The sequence below is a fragment of the Schistocerca serialis genome, chromosome 11 (genome assembly GCF_023864345.2).
Source record: "Schistocerca serialis cubense isolate TAMUIC-IGC-003099 chromosome 11, iqSchSeri2.2, whole genome shotgun sequence".
In the NCBI taxonomy this organism is placed as follows: domain Eukaryota; kingdom Metazoa; phylum Arthropoda; class Insecta; order Orthoptera; family Acrididae; genus Schistocerca; species Schistocerca serialis.
In genome coordinates, this window is record NC_064648.1 from 76,559,734 (window position 1) to 76,579,579 (window position 19,846).

Genomic DNA, 19,846 nt, shown 5'->3' on the forward strand with positions numbered 1-19,846 from the left:
CAAGCACCCTCATGGGCATCCTTGCCACACGTAACACATTTGGCTGGATTGGAACAGGACTGGCTGGTGTGATTGAACCGCTGACATCGATAGCAACGCGTAGGGTTTGGGACGTAAGGGCGAACGGAAATTATCTCATAGCCTGCTTTGATTTTCGATGGCAGTTGAACTTTGTCAAATGTTCAGAAGGCAGTGCGGGTTGGAATGATGTTCGTATCAACCCTTTTCATAACTCTATGAACAGCCGTTACGCCCTGGTCAGATAGGTAGTGCTGAATTTCTTCGTCAGACAATCCATCGAGGGAGCGTGTATAAACGACTCCACACGAGGAATTTAAAGTGCTGTGCGCTTCAACCCGGACAGGGAAGGTGTGGAGCAGTGAAGTACGCAGTAATTTTTATGCCTGGAGGGCACTGACTGTTTCTAACAACAGGATGCCATTCCGTAATCTGGAACAAGACTTTACAGGACCAGCAATAGCGTCGACACCTTTCTGAATAATGAAAGGGTTGACCGTGGAGAAGTCGTGACCTTCGTCAGACCGAGAAACAACAAGGAACTGTGGCAACGATGGAAGAACTGTCTGTGGCTGAGACTCAATGAACTTACGTTTGTGAACAGACATAGTGGAAGGTGAGGAAACCATTGTGGAAGAATCCCCCATGATTACCGGCGTCCCCCATGGCGCGCTCCTCCCTTGTCGCGGCCCTCACTGAGGGCACTCCCGCCTTAGGTGATTGTTCACACCTCAGGTCACACATCCCGGCAAACGGATGGAGGGACCAATCGGCACTTTCGGAAGGTATCAGCTCGGGTAATCACCCCTCCCTGGGCCTGGCCGTTACCAGGGGGTACGTACGTGTCCTACCTGTCTACCTGGGGCGGGGAATTACGCGTTACCCCGTCACCGGCTACGCATGGAAGTGCGTGGGTTGGCCTTCAGACATGCACAGGGAGGAAAAAAGAGAAAGGGAAAGGAAAGAAGAGGGGTCTCAAACGCCGCAGCGGAGAAAAGGGCAAAGAGAAGAGGGAAGGAAAAGAGAAGGACAGAGGAAGGACGAAGACTTGCAAGTGTAGAAAGCAAGGAATTTGTAACAGTTTCGAGCGTCCGTCTCCGGACGTAGGCACAAACCATACTCCCAGAGCGGGAGAAAGGGAAGGAAAGAGCCAGAGGTGAGGAGGGGGGGGCAAAGATGGGGGCCGGGGAAGGATGAGGAAAGGGAAGGTATGCAGCCCAGAAAGGAAGGAGGGCCAAATTAGCTCGGGGTCCCGTGCTCGCTACGCACGTGTCCACAAAAGAGTTGTGGACCCCCTGGGGGGTCGGACCCCGATGAATGCAGCAGATGAAATGAACACATCGCCACTCTAAACTGGCATGCAGCTCGTTGTCAGACTGCAAAACTAGGTCTACGTCTACATTTATACTCCGCAAGCCACCCAACGGTGTATGGCGGAGGGCACTTAATATGCCACTGTCATTACGTCCCTTTTCTGTTCCAGTCCCTGTGGAATGTAATACCCTGGACCAGATTTAAGATCTTATGGAGTGTGATGGAAACAGAAACATCCCCCAATTTGTCACAAGCGAGTTATACCTGTGATTGGGCAGAGGATGCTGTTTTTGTAAGGACTGACCCAGAGCGCATTTTGGACAAACCCTCCACCTTTCTCAACTTGTCACCCAAATGCTCCACGAAAAATTGAGTTTTCATGGACATCAAAGATTCCCCGCACATACGAGGTACTGAGGCGAATATGCTTCACTGCCATCTTTAGCCTGGCGTTCCTGCCATGATGTGGCCAGGGAGGGGGACGATTTGGGCTCATATTTCTTAGCATTGAAGTTAGACTTTTCCCACTGAAAGACTGCTGGCAGCGGACCACCAGCATGAGATGACATACTACACATCATGGCGTGTCATCTGCCCTGATGCCACCAACCCAATGCCACCCACACCGAACAGGGGCCCTCCCCACAGGTGCCACCCAGCCTCAGCAAGGATCACCTGGCAGGATGGTCATTGCTGGGAGTCCCGATGCCCTAGGGAGATGGCCATCTACTCCATGGCATATGTGGGGAGTTAATGGCGCAGACATCAGCAGAGTGATCCCTGTGTTGTAGGGGGATGCTGCAACCAACAGGGTACACACACACACTGGACTAGATACCGTGCTGGATATGAGGTGCAAAGAAGTCCATGGTCACCATAGGCACAGAAAGTGACGCTGCATAGTGCATGGTGGAAATGCACCCAGGAGTGTGTCTCACCCAAGATATGCAGAATGGGCAGGACTGCAATGCGATGACGAAAAAGTGTTAAGGATCTCAATGCACGATGGACATGATGCACCATGTAAGGCACCCTTCCCCACTTGGCTCGCTCTTCAGGAAAATTTAGAACGATGGTCAAACCAGAGGGGGGACCATCACAAAGGCCAAGACATAGGAGACTCCTTTTAGTCGCCTCTTACGACAGGCCGGAATACCTCGGGCATATTCTAACCACCGGACTTGCAGAATTGAGGGGGGGGGGGGGCAGAAGGGATGGTGTGCTTTAGTCACTGAGCAGGAGAAGTGGGTGAGGAAGTTGCCCAACAAGCTGCGAGAGTCTTCCCTTGTGACATTGAATGATGGAGGGATGTAAGTGGTGCAAAGGGAGAAGGTCAAATGAGGAACGAAAAGGCGAACTGGAACAGCTTGAAGACGGAGAGTCAGGGAGACTGCTTTACTATGAGCATCATCCGGTATGAGCAGCTTGACTCCCCAATAGATGAGCTTGGGGAAAGTAAAATCAGACCAGGAAGAGGTGCAAAATCTCAATGCAGTTATGAGGACACAATTTTGTTCCTGAGAGCAGAATACAAGTGGATGCAGCAATCCTAAAAGCCCCCTAAATCCTCTTTGTTGCATTGAAGGCCACGAACATCCATTCAGGGAGTCATGATAAGGAAACAATAAATGGATGTCACCTCAGAGGATGCCGATTTCCATCCTGTCATGACTCACTGCTACAGGGCACAGAGCCACGGCAATTGTGTTCCATTTAGTCTACAGACGTGTCGGCTTTGTTGTGCAGACAGCTTGCAGAATTCAATACAGAGAAATGGTTAGTGGTGCACATCAGAGACACAAAGGCCAGCCAGGCCAAGTTATCACGTGGCGACACCACCAAAGAGGCCCTTTGAATTGGCGAAGGAGGTCATTTGCCTTTCTTGGACTTCTTCGGACCTTTCTGGCTAGCAGATGAAGACTCAGGCTGTGGTTGGCAGTAGAGTCATATGAGTTCTTCACGGGAGTATTCCTGCTGTCCTTCCTTGGCTGCCGGTTGTATAACTGGTGACTTCACCCTGTGTGGCCAGAGTTGGAGAAGGAATGGCCATTATTACCATAACACTGGGTAATTTCACAACCTCAGAGTAGAATTTAAGGTCTCAGGTTTGCATGGAGCGAGATTTAGCAAGAACAGTACTCTAAGTACCAGACAGCAGAAGGCAGGGTTTGAGACTAGCCAGTAACTTTCGAGCGACCAGCTAAGGTACATTTCTTTTAGCTAGATCTCCTGGACACCCCACTCATCAAGATACATGGGGCTATCTCAAGAGGAGCAGCATGGTGGCCATTTCTGTTTATACGGTAGGGAGGAAGAGAACAATTGCCCTTGTGTGCATCCCCACCATAGGTTAAACATTTGGCCAGGTGTCAACAAGACATTCTAGTGATTGAAACAATGACACTGGTAGCAGCACATCAGATTCAGAATACATGGTTGGACTGTGATAACTTCATAGCCTGCTTTGATCTTTGACGGAAGCACCAATCTATCAATGGTGTGTGTGTGTGAGAGAGAGAGAGAGAGAGAGAGAGAGAGAGAGAGAGAGAGAGTGCACGTGCATGCACACTAAGGAGGCACCTACTTTTTTCATCACCAGATTGACGGCAATGGCACCTGGTCAGAGTGGTATGTTTGGATTTCGGCCTTGATCAGACCATCCAGCAACCTACTGTAAACACCAACCAGAAAGAGTTCAGAGTTCTATGGGCCTCAACACAAACAGGATGTCATCGAGAAGCAAAGCAGCAAGCAGTCGTCATGCTTGAGAATCAGGAGCAGTTTCCAAAAGCAAAGTGCTATTCCAGGAAATGAGAGGACATCACAGGGCTTGCTGTTGCATCAACAACTTTCTGAATTAGAAACAGATTTACTGTTGTGAAGGACTGACCATCTTCAGCAAGTGAAACCATGAAGAGTAGACGACATTCCATTAGAACAACTGATAGCCTGATAGACAGGCAAAATACCCTAAGATTTGAAGAAGAATACAATAATTCCAATTACCAAGAAAGCAGGTGATTGAAAATTGCCAAGCTTTCAGTTTAATAAGTCACAGCTGCAAAATATTAACACGAATTCCTTACAGATGAATGGAAAAACTGGTAGAAGCTGACCTCAGGGAAGATCAGTTTGAATTCCATACAAATGTTGGAACATGCGAGGCAATACTGAACCTACAACTTATCCAAATCTGCATCACCTGTATCTACATGCATACTCAGCAAATCACGTGTAAGTGCCTGGCAGAATTGAACTTAGAAGATAGATTTCTGAAAGGCAAACCAACATTTGTAGACTTAGAGAAAACTTTTGACAATGTTGACTAACACTGTCTGTCAAATTTTGAAGGTGGCAGGGGTCAAATACAGGGAACAAAAAGGTATTTACAATTTGTACAGAAACCAGATGGCAGTTATAAGTCAAGTGGCATGAAAGGGAAGCAATGGTTGGGAAGGGAGTGGGACCGAGTTGTAGCCTATCCCTGATGCTATTCGATTAGCATATTAAGCAAGCAGGAAAGGAAACAAAATAAAAATTAGGAGTAGAAATTAAAAACCATGGATAAGAAACAAAACCTTCGATGTCTGCCAATAACATTGTAAATCTGTCAGAGACAGCAAAGGACCTGGAAGAGCAACTGAACGGAATGGACAGTGTCTTGAAAGGAGGATATAAGATGAACATCTACAAAAGCAAAACAAGGATAATGGAATGTAGTCGAATTAAGTCGGGCGATGCTGAGGGAATTAGATTAGGAAATGAGACACTTCAAGTAGTAAAGGAGTTTTGCTATTTGGGGAGCAAAATAACTGATGATGGTCGAAGTAGAGAGGATATAAAATGTAGACTGGCAATGGCAAGAAAAGCGTTTCTGAAGAAGAGATATTTGTTAACATCGAGTATAGATTTAAGTGTCAGGAAGTAGTTTTGAAATTATTTGTATGGAGTGTAGCCCTGTGTGGAAGTGAAACATGGACGATAAATAGTTTAGACAAGAGATAGAAGCTTTCGAAATGTGATGCTACAGAAGAATGCTTAAGATTAGATGGGTAGATCACATAACTAATGAGGTGGTGTTGAATACAATTGGGGAGAAGAGGAGTCTGTGGCGCAACTTGACCAGAAGAAAGGATAGGTTGGTGGAACATGTTCTGAGGCATTAAGGGATCACCAATTTAGTACTGGAGGGCAGCATGGAGGGTAAAAATCGTAAAGGGAGACCAAGAGATGAATATACTAAGCAGATTCAGAAGGATGTAGGCTGCAGTAGGTACTGGGAGATTAAGCTTGCACAGGATGGAGTAGCATGGAGAGCTGCATCAAACCAGTCTCAGGACTGAAGACCACAACAACAACATATCAATATCACTCTTGTTCAAGGCATTGCAAAATAAAATCAGTTGAGAGAAATGGTTTGTGCATAATCTGCCTACATCATCAACACCTTTTGTTGATAGTGCTCCCAAATGTACAGTTGTTGATGAGAAACTTACGCTAAAATAAAAAAGAGGAAATTATTGGCTTCAGCATCCGTAACTGGAAGTTAGTGAAAAATTTGAAAAGATAGAGCATATAAATCCAATACCTCTCAATAAACCAGTTGGCCACATACAAAAACTTACAGGTTGACAAAAACATACAGGCATAAAATAATTAGGCTGTTAACTTCTCACTGGCACTTCAACCCAACAGAATTGATATGGGCCTAAATTGAAGATTATGTTGCAAAACATTGATGAGACAAGTAAAAAAGGTACACTGTCCAGTTGGGGAACTCACTAATGAAGCTGTTAAGAAAATTACCACAGATTTTGTGGTGTATTTACCTGCAGAGCAGATTGTATTTTCATTACTAAGAAGGCTTTAATTGGCGACTACAATCAAATGAAGTGCACCTCAGGAATTCAGCACTAGTGACACTAACGAAATCTTAATTTTTTGTATCATAATTGTCATAATTAGAGGGTAGTGATTGATGTTATCACTACTCTTCTTACTTTCAAACTGTTAAATTTCCTTACCCATACCAAAATTGGTAACTTTCTTGTTACATGGATTTGTAATGTTTGATCAGAAAATGTAAGGCCATGTTAACCGTAAATCCTGTGCTGTGTTTCTCTCAACAAAACAGATGACTGATACCTTATCACATGAGCAGAGCATCACACATAATATTTAATTTAAATTAATCTTATGTTAGACATGTCTGACAGAGTTTGGAGCTGTTGAAAATAAGATATATTCTAAGTATTTTGTTAACACAATTGGGTCTTTTGAACTCAGTAACGAAGTTTCCCTACGACTCAAATTTTCAGGAACATTAGATAATGGATTTTCGAAAATATTCAGCATGTAAAACTAAAAATTTATTGCCACAAACAAATCTAAAATGAGAATGTAGTGCAACTCTTCCAGAACCCACTTCCACCTTTTTACACTGATTAGTATGCAAATTAGGGTGTGTTCAATGAAATGTCAGATCATACGAACAGTCGAGGAAGAATAAGGCAACTGCATTTTGCATCTCCATGTGTTCCTGCTCTAGTATCAATACCAAAGTACTTTTGGGGACAGTATAGATGACAAGCCTCAGTTTTAATTTTACTGTAGATTGTGATTTTACACACGATCATTTTCATAATTTCAATGTTATTGATCTACTAATGTTCTAGTGCTTTAAATTCAGCTGTAGCTTGTACCCATGTGTCAACAGTTCTCAACCTGTTTCCTCAGGTAATGCTCTACAGACCAACTTTCATGCATGCTATGGACAACCATTTTAGCTCTGGAATTTGCTATGACAGTGCCAAGCACAGATTTTCCCATTCAATGTATCACTGTTAATTTATCAAGTATTATGTTGAACACACTTGAACAATGATCATGTTTTTCAACACCCTCACAGTGCTGTGCAATCATTGTCTCTGAGTACTGTGATCTTTAAGAAATGGGTTCCTTATTCTCTCATAATAAATGTGTGATTACAGTCCATATCCCTGCCTATTAATATCCAATTCTTTGTACACCTACATCTACACCAGACTAGTCACCCAATGTTGCATGGAAGAGCGTACAACTGGTACCACTACATCCATTACTTCACCTTTTCCTACTCCATAACAAGGTGGTGTTTGGGGGAGAACAATTGCCAGGAAGCATCTATATTAGCTCTAATGCCTCCTATTTTGTTGCCACACTCATTTTGCAAGATATATATTGGAATAAATAGTACATTGTCCAAATCTTGCTGTGTACTGAATTACACTATATCCTCCTCAAAAAAGCACTTCTTTATCTACTAGTTTAGAGTTGCAAATGTGTGATGAGGTGCCACTATTGACTATGTAACTAACATAAAAATTAACTACACTCTATCTAAAGTTCCTATTTGATGTGTAATAGTAGCATTTTTCCCCAAGTGACATGGAAACATCTGACTAGTTCACTACCTGATGTCTTAACACTTACCATATCATCCTGTCCCTTCTTTTAGTCAGCATGTTCTGTACATTTCTTTCCTTAACAGTTCTACTGAGGACTCCATATTCCTTGTAAGTTCACTTAATTTTCAGTGCCATTCTCTAATCCCACATCTGAAATGTTTCAGTTCCCTTCTTTTCATTTTCCAATCACGTCTACCCAGTAAAAATTCCAATATTCACCACAACTGATCTTAGTCCACAGAGCTGGATACTGTTACAAAGAATAGATTTCTACTAAGTGTTACAAATTTTTGTAAACAGCATTAAATTTGACTGTTTGCTTTCCCGGCAAAGACTGTTGAAGGTTTCTTCGGTCTCCAGCTGGTTGGTAGCATTGATATCTTGCGACGTTTTTGACAAAAAAGGAGATGAATGACATCAGAGCCATGATCAATTCGGCTGGAAAAGAACTTTACACTGCCACAATCGCAGTCCTCAAGAAAGAACTGAATTTTGCCCCTATCCCCAGAACAAACCTGAAACGAGACATTATAGTGGTGTGGAAGAAGCAGTAAGGGCTTCCAAAGGAGGAAGCAGAGGAAGTCAGGTGGGAAACTTCCAGAATAATCGACAGATCTCAGTTGCCTACAAATAATGTATCTGCGGAAGAACGAGCAGCTCTCTGGTCCCTTAGAGATGACCGTGATATAACGATCCTACCAGCAGATAAAGGGAACGCCACAGTGCTACTAAGCACTGTCGAGTACCGGTAGAAAATAAACCTGCTGCCACAACACGAGGCCTATAAGAGACTGAAGAAGGATCGAAGCCTGACGATGAGTAGAAAGATGATAGCTCTGCTGCAGAAATCTAGCTTACCTGAGCCAATAAAGAAGTGGCTGTACCCCAGAGTGCCAGCAATACCACACCTCTATGGACTCCCTAAGATCCATAAGGAAGGGGTACCTCTCGACCGATTGCAGACTCCAACTCTCACAGTTAAGGACTTGCTAAATGCCTAGCAACACTGCTCCAACCCTTTGTTGGACACTGCCGCCACCATGTGAGAAACTCAGCCAAATTCGTAAAAATACTCAGGGACATGCTACTACAAATCGAGGACCTACTCGTGAGCTTCAACATGACGCCGCTTTTCACGAAAGTGTCCTTCAAGTCTCCTTGACACTTTTAGCCCAGCACTTTGAACCACAAAGTCAGCCTCTTCGAACAAGCACTAACAACAACCAACTTTCAGCACCACAGGGAATTCATCGAACAGATTGACAATGTGACCATGAGCTTTCCACTGACTCCTGTGAATTCAAACCATTATACCGAACATTTCGAGGAGGTGGCCCTTCAAAGTGCCAGTCAGAAACCAAAGCACTTCTTCTGCTATGTCGATGACACTTGTGTTATATGCAGACATGGCAAACAGGTGCTAGATGAGTTTCATGAACACCTCAACAGCATCCATCCTAACACCAAATTTATAATGATGGAGGAAAATTTATGCCTCCCCTTCCTTGATATTTTAATTAAGAGGAAGGCAGATGGTTCACTAAGCCATGCAGTACATAGGAATAAGACACACAGACCTATACCTTCATGCAACAAGCTGCCACCATCCAGCACAAAGACAAACAGTACTTAAATGGCTCTGAGCACTATGGGACTTAACTGCAGTGGTCATCAGTCCCCTAGAACTTAGAACTACTTAAACCTAACTGCCCTAAGAACATCACACACATCCATGCCCAAGGCAGGATTCAAACCTGCGACCGTAGCGGTCGTGCAATTCCAGACTGCAGCGCCTAGAACCCTCGGCCATTCCAGCTGGCCAAACAGTACTTACCACACTGGAACATAGGGCGCATGCCATCTGCAACTAAGATGGCCAACGATCCAAGCTGCAACACCTGAGGGAAGTCTTCCTCCAAAATTACTGCAGTGAAACGCAGATCAACAGGGCACTTAAAAGGAAGAAGGAAGCAATGAGAACCCCAGATTATGATGAAGTAGGAGAAACGACTCGCTTTCCTTCCATACACAGTTCCGCTCTCAGCAAAAAATTGCACTATTTCTTGGCAAATATAATATCAAAACCGTTCTCCAATCACCACCAATGACAGGGAGCTCCTAGGTACTGCCAAAGACCCGCTGATCCTTAACACACCAGGAGTATAAAGCATACCATGCAAATGCATAGAACAATACATTGGGCAAACACAGCACTGTACAACTAAACGCTGTGAAGAACAAATCACATGTGTGCGACTAGGCCACACAGAAAAATCAGCCAAAGCAAAATACAGCATAAATGAAAAACACACTTTCAACTTCGAAAATACAAAGGTACAGTGCCGAGCATCTGGCTTCTGGTAAAGCATTATCTAAGAATCCATAGAAATAAGGTTTCACAACAATCTGGTCAACAGAGATGAGGGATCTCAACTCGGTGCAGCATGGAACTCTGCGATAGCGGCAGTCCATCGGCAGCTTACCCGTCAACGTCCTCCGCCAGGGACGTAGACAGAATGCTTACACCGAGAACCAAACATGGCTGCCAAGGGCGACTCATCACCATCACCGTGTGCACGCCACTGGTCCACCGCGGCTACCCAAGGTCTAGTGGAGGGGGGTGACCGCACATATAAATAACCCGCTCTCCACCAATCTCGACACTTCGCCATAAGATGGGTAGTATGACAATTCCTGAAATGTAGCGAGATATCAACACTACCATGCAGCTGAAGACCTGAGAAACCTTCATCAGCATTAAATTTAGTACACTATGGTGATAGCTAATTAAATGAATACTGAATTTCACAGACTATCACTAATGTGCTAAATTTAATGCTGTTTACAAGGATTCTTGCTATGAATGTTTTCTCTTTGCAAGCAGTTTGGGATAAGCAATGTTCCATTACACTGTAAATTTATGTCATGCATACTGGATAAACCCATTGTCTTTACACAGAGCAAACATAATTCCAGTAATGCAGTATGTTTTTCATTAAATACTTCAGAGAAAAGAAATAGTATGACAAATACCATACTTATCTGATAACATACTGTTTACAGTTGATTGCTTTACCTCCTACATCTTACATCTTTTCTATTATAGAACTCTAACAGAGACAAATAAATTGACAGCTGCTGCAAGGAAGGCATCTTTGGTACATTTGTTCCAAGAACGAATTTGAGGCATTCATTATTTACATGTACAATAAAATTACTGTGGGTTACTGTTAATAAACTTATGTTTCCCACAAGTTTCATTCAAATACCATTACACAACAGAACAATATACCTACAGTCAATTGAAATACTATAAAAATTCTGGACAAGTGCTAATATCCTAGGTTTTAATGATTCATCATTTATGATCATTGGAATTTACTGCACCCAATGCATCTCGTGATATTCATACAGTACTTCATGCACAATACATCACTGATGTGAAAACTTACATCACGCTCAATGCCATCCTCCTGTTTTAGTTCTAGGTCTTGCTTTATATGGAGACTAGGCATTACAATCTTTAGCGGACCTTCAAGAAACTGAAAAAAGAAAGAATGGCATATTCAAAGCTTCTGTTCTTGTGTTACACATCAAGTGGGGCTAAAAAGCTATTGGTCACATGTATTCACTAACTGGCATTAGGTAACAAGAAAATGTGTCACATTAAATTAGATTTACTTTCATTCCAATTTATTCATACTGGGGAGGTCCTACAGGATGTAGGAAATGTCAGAAAAACATGACAAACATCTGAAATCAAAGTTCTGTTTTCTTTGGAGGTAGACATCAGATATCAACCAAACAGAAATTATTTCATCCTTGCCAAGCAGCTACTACTACTACTACTACTACTACTACTACTACTCCTTCCTCTCTCTCTCTCTCTCTCTCTCTCTCTCTCTCTCTCTCTCTCTCCTATAAATGTGCCAAGGTGAAGGCTCCAATAAGAACATTTTTTGATTTTATGATGATCTCAGCTCCCTATTTTCTGACCTATGTTATTCAGTGGAAGATGATAGGGTACCTCTGCAAAGCCAATGAGGGCACTATGGTCAAGAAGAAACTAAGCAACTAGCAGGTTATATGCAGAATGCATTTTTTAAGTCAGAAAACCACCTGTAAAGACAATAAGCACGTAAATGCAGATCTAAGTGTGGGTCACCAAATTTTGGTACCGAGGAGAATACATGTCTAATGTCACAAAAACTAATGCAAACCTGAAGTAAAAGTAAAGCTTTCAACAACCTGGTGTTAGTTATTAACACCTTAGTGCTCTGTTAGACATTGTCTTACTGGATGTGGTACACCACTGGCTTCCTCCAATATTTGAACTCACTGACACAGGAAGTTACATGAGGACCTAGAGCTTCACACTGGAATGGAAACTGACGTTTTCCACATAGACAATTTCCATGTGAAAAAGTGACAGATGATGCCTGGGATGGAACCCAGAACACTTAAATTTTTAGCCTCACACCCATTCAATAAGCAATCGTCTTACTCTTAGAGAAGTGTATATGCATTCAAGACAAGATCCAGAGTTTCATTAACTAACAGTAGCATTGTACACAACACGGTAGGAAAACTAGAAATAATTAGCTACAAAATCAGATATTCCATGCCAAGGACCCACTAGAAAGATGCACCACAGAACAGAGGCAGTAATACATTATCATGAAAAATCAGTACTGGGCAATGAGGTAAATCTGCATTTATCTCATTGCATGTTACTGAAATTTGCAATCTGCATGCAGGTAAGTATCAAATGTGAGGAAAAAATAATTTTGAAGTGTCAAATGTGATGTGGAAAAAGTAACTATTTGAGTTCCAACATCCACCCACCATAGTACATTAATGCTTAAGAAATAGTCTGGTAAATATTGTATACAAATGAAAATACTTTATCATACTGCAGTGACAGGATGTATATACATGTCAGCTACATAATTGAAGATGCATGAATTCAAACAGTGAAAAAGATTTGGAGGAAAATTACATCAATAAAGTACAACATGACATGAGGTTGACCAAATATAGACAACATGAGCCATGCTGTCCATTTCATTGAAGACATTTAGAGAATCCATGGAAGATGTAGATCTAAATTTTGAGACGACAAACTGAACTCTTTCATCTCAAAATCATGTCCTGTGACATTAGCACAGCTGTGAAAACAAAAATTCCTGTGAAAATCTAGAGACATGTTTTCCCAAAATTAGCCTGTGTAACTGTTTAGAAAAACCACACAACAGGAAAATATTTATTCTGTTAGTAATAGACAAGCACAAAATAATAAATTCTCTAAATACAGAGATTGGAACACGAGCACTGGACTACTGAAGCATCACAGATTGCTACTGTTAAAAACAAACTCTGGAAGACAGGAACATACTTCGGCCTAACAAACCTGGTAAAGTGATCAGACATGACATAACACCCAATAAACCTAGCATGGGGAATGTTGTGGAATACAGTGAGGACCTGCAAATGTTAACAACATTGCATAGTTACATGACAGCAAATTCAAATGAAGCTAAATCACCTGAATCCCCATGGCCAACCAAAAGTTGAACATATGAGAACCACCAAGACAGCTTATATAAGAGGCCCTCCATTTATAAGTAACATCATATCTTGCAAAACATGAAACAAAAAACGAAGATCCCAGAACTTCTGAACAAAAACATTAGAAAAAGGATCAAAGACATCTCTACAGCTGATAGTTGACAATGATGGAGATGGTAGCAGAACAGAAGACAGTAACAGAAAAGACATAATTACAATGCTTTGCCTTAGAAATTTTCTCCACTAAAGAACATAAAAATGCATTTCACATTTCTTACTACACCACAGATACTAAAATGACAGATACAAAATTGACTAAAGTGGGGACAGGAGGGAGAAGGAAAAACCAAACTTTTTCTACACAATTGACCACTAGACCTGAAAGGGCAGCCATCAGATGAAATAAAAAAGTGGATGTTGCAGGATCACCTCTGGCAATGGAACTGTTATTTTATGGAACAGTGGCGTTTCATGGGAATAGAAAAAATGCACAGGTCATTTCAGGTTGTAAGTAGAGGCACAGCAAACATGTTTGGAGCTAAAGACCTAAACAGCAGATAATTTTGTTCTCCTATATGATTTTGGAAAGAAAAGTTCCTCTGCATGAATAAAATTGAATCCTACAGTCATTCATCAAGTAAAATTGACTGCTCTATTCACTCACTATTCTGCTGAATGCAATCAAATACAATTTTGAATACCGGGTGATTTAAGCTAATCAGAAACATTCATATAGTGATCTAGTGACTGTCTAATATTAGAGATTTGTCTAACAGATGTAAAAATTTATTTTGGCTGCACTGATAAGTTAAACCTGGATTTCTTGCATTTTATGGGCTGCCACCTTAACCATTATAGACACTTCCCTGTGGCAATAAGAACTTGACTGTAAAGGGTATCTTGCAGATCATCCGCTTCAATTTCCTTCAGACTTACAGTATTTGGAGTTTAGTGCTGGAACATCAATTTCCTAAACCAGCACTAGGAAGTAACCAAACTAAAAAAAATGTGACTTTGAAGATCAGAAGACTTCTGAGTGCTGCCTACTACAAAACATTTCCTATTTATTAACACAATTGCTGGTAATTGGAAGAATAGCATAAAAGTGCCTTAATGAAAAAGTTGCTGGTTCGAATCTCCTAGCAGGAACTACTACTTTTTAAAAACTTCCATGTCTACTAACAAATTGCAAACTAAACAAACACTGAATTGTAATGGTTTGGCAAAAATTACATGTTTTTTCATCATTCGACATGTTGTTGTTGTGGTCTTCTGTCCTGAGACTGGTTTGATGCAGCTCTCCATGCTACTCTATCCTGTGCAAGCTGCTTCATCTCCCAGTACCTACTGCAACCTACATCCTTCTGAATCTGCTTAGTGTATTCATCTCTTGGTCTCCCTCTACGATTTTTACCATCCACGCTGCCATCCAATGCTAAATTTGTGATCCCGTGATGCCTCAAAACATGTCCTACCAACCGATCCCTTCTCCTAGTCAAGTTGTGCCACAAACTTCTCTTCTCCCCAATCCTATTCAATACCACCTCATTAGTTATGTGATCTACCCATCTAATCTTAAGCATTCTTCTGTAGCACCACATTTCAAAAGCTTCTATTCTCTTCTTGTCCAAAATGGTTATGGTCCATGTTTCACTTCCATACATGCCTACACTCCATACAAATACTTTCAGAAACGACTTCCTGACACTTAAATCTATACTCGATGTTAACAAATTTCTCTTCTTCAGAAACGATTTCCTTGCCATTGCCAGTCTACATTTTATATCCTCTCTACTTAGACCATCAGTTATTTCATTCCCTAAATAGCAAAACTCCTTCACTACTTTAAGTGTCTCATTTCCTAATCTAATACCCTCAACATCACCCGACTTAATTTGACTACATTCCATTATCCTCGTTTTGATTTTGTTGATGTTCATCTTATATCCTCCTTTCAAGACACTGTCCATTCCGTTCAACTGCTCTTCCAAGTCCTTTGCTGTCTCTGACAGAATTACAATGTCATCGGTGAACCTCAAAGTTTTTACTTCTTCTCCATGAATTTTAATACCTACTCCAAATTTTTCTTTTGTTTCCATTATTGCTCGCTCAATACACAGATTGAATAACATCTGGGAGAGGCTACAACCCTGTCTCACTCCTTTCCCAACCACTGCTTCCCTTTCATGTCCCTCGACTCATAACTGCCATCTGGTTTCTGTACAAATTGTAAATAGCCTTTCGCTCCCTGTATTTTACCCCTGTCACCTTCAGAATTTGAAAGAGAGTATTCCAGTTAACATTGTCAAAAGCTTTCTCTAAGTCTACAAATGCTAGAAACGTAGGTTTGCCTTATCTTAATCTTTCTTCTAAGATAAGTTTTAAGGTTAGTATTGCCTCACATGTTCCAACATTTCTAAGGAATCCAAACTGATTTTCTCCGAGGTCCGCTTCTACCAGGTTTTCCATTCGTCTGTAAAGAATTCGCGTTAGTATTTAGCAGCTGTGACTTATTAAACTGATAGTTCGGTAATTTTCACATCTGTCAACACCTGCTTTCTTTGGGATTGGAATTATTTTATTCTTCTTGAAGTCTGAGGGTATTTCGCCTGTCTCATACATCTTGCTCACCAGATGGTAGACTTTTGTCATGACTGGTTCTCCCAAGGCCATCAGTAGTTCTAATGGAATGTTGTCTACTCCCGGGGCCTTGTTTCGACTCAGGTCTTTCAGTGCTCTGTCAAACTCTTCACGCAGTATCTTATCTCCCATTTCATCTTCATCTACATTCTCTTCCATTTCCATAATATTGACCTCAAGTACATCGCCCTTGTATAAACCCTCTATATACTCCTTCCACCTTTCTGCCTTACCTTCTTTGCTTAGAACTTGGTTGCAATCTGAGCTCTTGATATTCATACAAATGGCTCTCTTCTCTCCAAAGGTCTCTTTAATTTTCCTGTAGGCAATATCTATCTTACCCCTAGTGAGACAAGCCTCTACATCCTTACATTTGTCCTCTAGCCATCCCTGCTTAGCCATTTTGCACTTCCTGTTGATCTCATTTTTGAGACGTTTGTATTCCTTTTTGCCTGCTTCATTTGCTGGATTTTTATATTTTCTCCTTTCATCAATTAAATTCAATATTTCTTCTGTTACCCAACGATTTCTACTAGCCCTTGTCTTTTTACCTACTTGATCCTCTGCTGCCTTCACTACTTCATCCCTCAGAGCTACCCAATCTTCTTCTACTGTATTTCTTTCCCCCATGCGTGTCAATTGTTCCCTTATGCTCTCCCTGAAACTCTCTACAACCTCTGGTTTTTTCAGTTTATCCAGGTCCCATCTCCTTAAATTCCCACCTTTTTGCAGTTTCTTCAGTTTCAATCTGCAGTTCATAACCAATAGATTGTGGTCAGAATCAACATCTGCCCCTGGAAATGTCTTACAATTTAAAACCTGGTTCCTAAATCTCTGTCTTACCATTACATAATCTATCTGATACCTTTTAGTATCTCCAGGATTCTTCCAGGTATACAACCTTCTTTTATGATTCTTGAACCAAGTGTTAGCTATGATTAAGTTATGCTCTGTGCAAAATTCTACAAGGTGGCTTCCTCTTTTATTTCTTCCCCCCAATCCATATTCATCTACTATGTTTCCTTCTCTCCCTTTTCCTACTGACGAATTCCAGTCACCCATGACTATTAAATTTTCGTCTCCCTTCACTACCTGAATAATTTCTTTTATCTCGTCATACATTTCATCAATTTCTTCATCATCTGCAGAGCTAGTTGGCATATAAACTTGTACTACTGTAGTAGGCATGGGCTTTGTGTCTATCTTGGCCACAATAATGCGTTCACTATGCTGTTTGTAGTAGCTAACCCGCACTCCTATTTTTTTATTCATTATTAAACCTACTCCTGCATTACCCCTATTTGATTTTGTATTTATAACCCTGTAATCACATGACCAAAAGTGTTGTTCCTCCTGCCACCGAACTTCACTAATTCCCACTATAACTTTAACCTATCCACTGCCCTTTTTAAATTTTCTAACCTACCTGCCCGATTAAGGGATCGGGCATTCCACACTCCGATCCGTAGAACATCACTTTTCTTTATCCTGATAACGATGTCTTCTTGAGTAGTCCCCGCCCGGAGATCCGAATGGGGGACTATTTTACCTCCGGAATATTTTACCCAAGAGGACGCCATCATCATTTAATCATACAGTAAAGCTGCATGTCCTCGGGAAAATTTACGGCTGTAGTTTCCCCTTGCTTTCAGCCGTTCGCAGTACCAGCACAGCAAGGCCGTTTTGGTTAATGTTACAAGGCCAGATCAGTCAATCATCCAGACTGTTGCCCCTGCAACTACTGAAAAGGCTGCTGCCCCTCTTCAGGAACCACATGTTTGTCTGGCCTGTCAACAGATACCCCTCCGTTGCGGTGGCACCTACGGTACGGCCATCTGTATCGCTGAGGCACGCAAGCCTCCCCACCAACGGCAAGGTCCATCGTTCATGGGGGGCATTCGACATATTAAAATAAAAATTTTGATACATTCATGCGAGATTTTTTTTGATGCTCTCCATTTTTGTACCAAAATGTAATTTTTTAACAATACTCGCATTTTGATGTAACTTTTAACTAAAAATAACTATTGGAAAAGTATGACTCAGCACGAATTAAAATTACCATTTGTTTTACATATGGAATGTAAATAAAACTAAAAGAACTGGTAGCACTTAGTGTGATCTGAACCACCAATTTTATGATTATTATAATATTGAACATCAACAAAAGCAAAACGAGGATAATGGAATGTAGTCAAATTAAGTCGGGCGATGCTGAGGGAATTAGATTAGGAAATGAGACACTTCAAGTAGTAAAGGAGTTTTGCTATTTGGGGAGCAAAATAACTGATGATGGTCGAAGTAGAGAGGATATAAAATGTAGACTGGCAATGGCAAGGAAAGCATTTCTGAAGAAGAGATATTTGTTAACATCGAGTATAGATTTAAGAGTCAGGAAGTAGTTTTGAAATTATTTGTATGGAGTGTAGCCCTGTGTGGAAGTGAAACATGGACGATAAATAGTTTGGACAAGAAGAGAATTGAAGCTTTCGAAATGTGGTGCTACAGAAGAATGTTGAAGATTAGATGGGTAGATCACATAAGTAATGAGGAAGTATTGAATAGGATTGGGGAGAAGAGAAGTTTGTGGCACAACTTGACCAGAAGACGGGATCGGTTGGTAGGACATGTTCTGAGGCATCAAGGGATTACCAATTTAGTATTGGAGGGCAGCGTGGAGGGTAAAAATTGTAGAGGGAGACCAAGAGATGAATACACTAAGCAGATTCAGAAGGATGTAGGTTGCAGTAGGTACTGGGAGATGAAGAAGCTTGCACAGGATAGAGTAGCATGGAGAGCTGCATCAAACCAGTCTCAGGACTGAAGACCACAACAACAACAACAACAACAACATAATATTATCCTATGCACTCAGCTACAGACAACTATACAATACATTTTTTACACTTGCCAGCACTCACAAATCACTCAATTGCCAAATGCATTTCTTGTTTCTACTTTTATGGAGAACGGTATCATGCTGCTTTACCAAATAATTGGCTGGCCACTGACCTTCAAATCCTGAACCTAAGACAAAAATCTATGAGGACACACAAGTGAAATCCCCTTGGCAGCCCTGGAGGCATGCTTGGTTAGGCTAATAGTTTAAGTAACTGATCCTTAAACTAGGAGTTACAGCCTCAAATCTGAGACATAGCAACAGTTTTCATCTGTTCGTTTGTATGTGTACCAATGCAGTCTCACAGAATTGTAATTTATCTTCATGTAGATAATGAAGTAATTCTACAGATATACATGCTAGAACTATTGCTCCTGCTCAGAGACAGCACTTTAGACAATAGTTCACAGTCCTCACCCCAAATGAACCATGGACACTGCCGAGGTAGGGTTGCTTGCATGTCAACAACATTGAAAACAGTGTTAGGTGCAAACACAAGTAAGTATTACCTGAGGAGATATCAAACTTAAACATGGATCCTCAAGAGGGGCAAAATACTTTCCAGCAGTTGCAGGAGCAATGGTCTGGATTATCAACTGACCTGGCCTTGTAGCATTAACCAACTTCCTGTGCCAATAATGCAAATGGCTGGAAGCAAAGCGAAACTGTAGCTCTCTCTGTTTTTCTCCTCAAGAGCATGCAGTTCTATTGCACGAAATTAGCTTAGGTAAAATATTCATGAGGTAAAATAGTCCCCCATTCAGATCTCCAGGCAGAGTCTACTCAGGAGGATGTTATCAGGAAAAGCAGGCCAGGCAGTCTATATGTCTGAGTGTGGAGTATTACATATCTTAGTAGGATAAGCATATATCACTAGGGGTAAGATAGATATTGCCTACAGGAAAATTAAAGAGACCTTTAGAGAAAAGAGAAGCACTTGGATGAATATCAAGAGCTCAGA

General features: G+C 41.4%; 1 protein-coding gene across 6 annotated transcripts in view; it reads right to left on the reverse strand.

Annotated features, from left to right (window-relative positions):
* LOC126426925 (zinc finger protein ZFP2-like) overlaps window positions 1-19,846 on the reverse strand; it is a 211,505-nt gene that overhangs the window by 178,068 nt on the left and 13,591 nt on the right. For all 6 annotated transcript variants that reach the window (XM_050089032.1, XM_050089031.1, XM_050089030.1 and 3 more), the window contains exon 4: window positions 11,231-11,320. In XM_050089032.1, coding sequence (XP_049944989.1) covers window positions 11,231-11,320 — 90 coding nt within the window. The remainder of the gene's footprint in view (window positions 1-11,230; window positions 11,321-19,846) is intronic.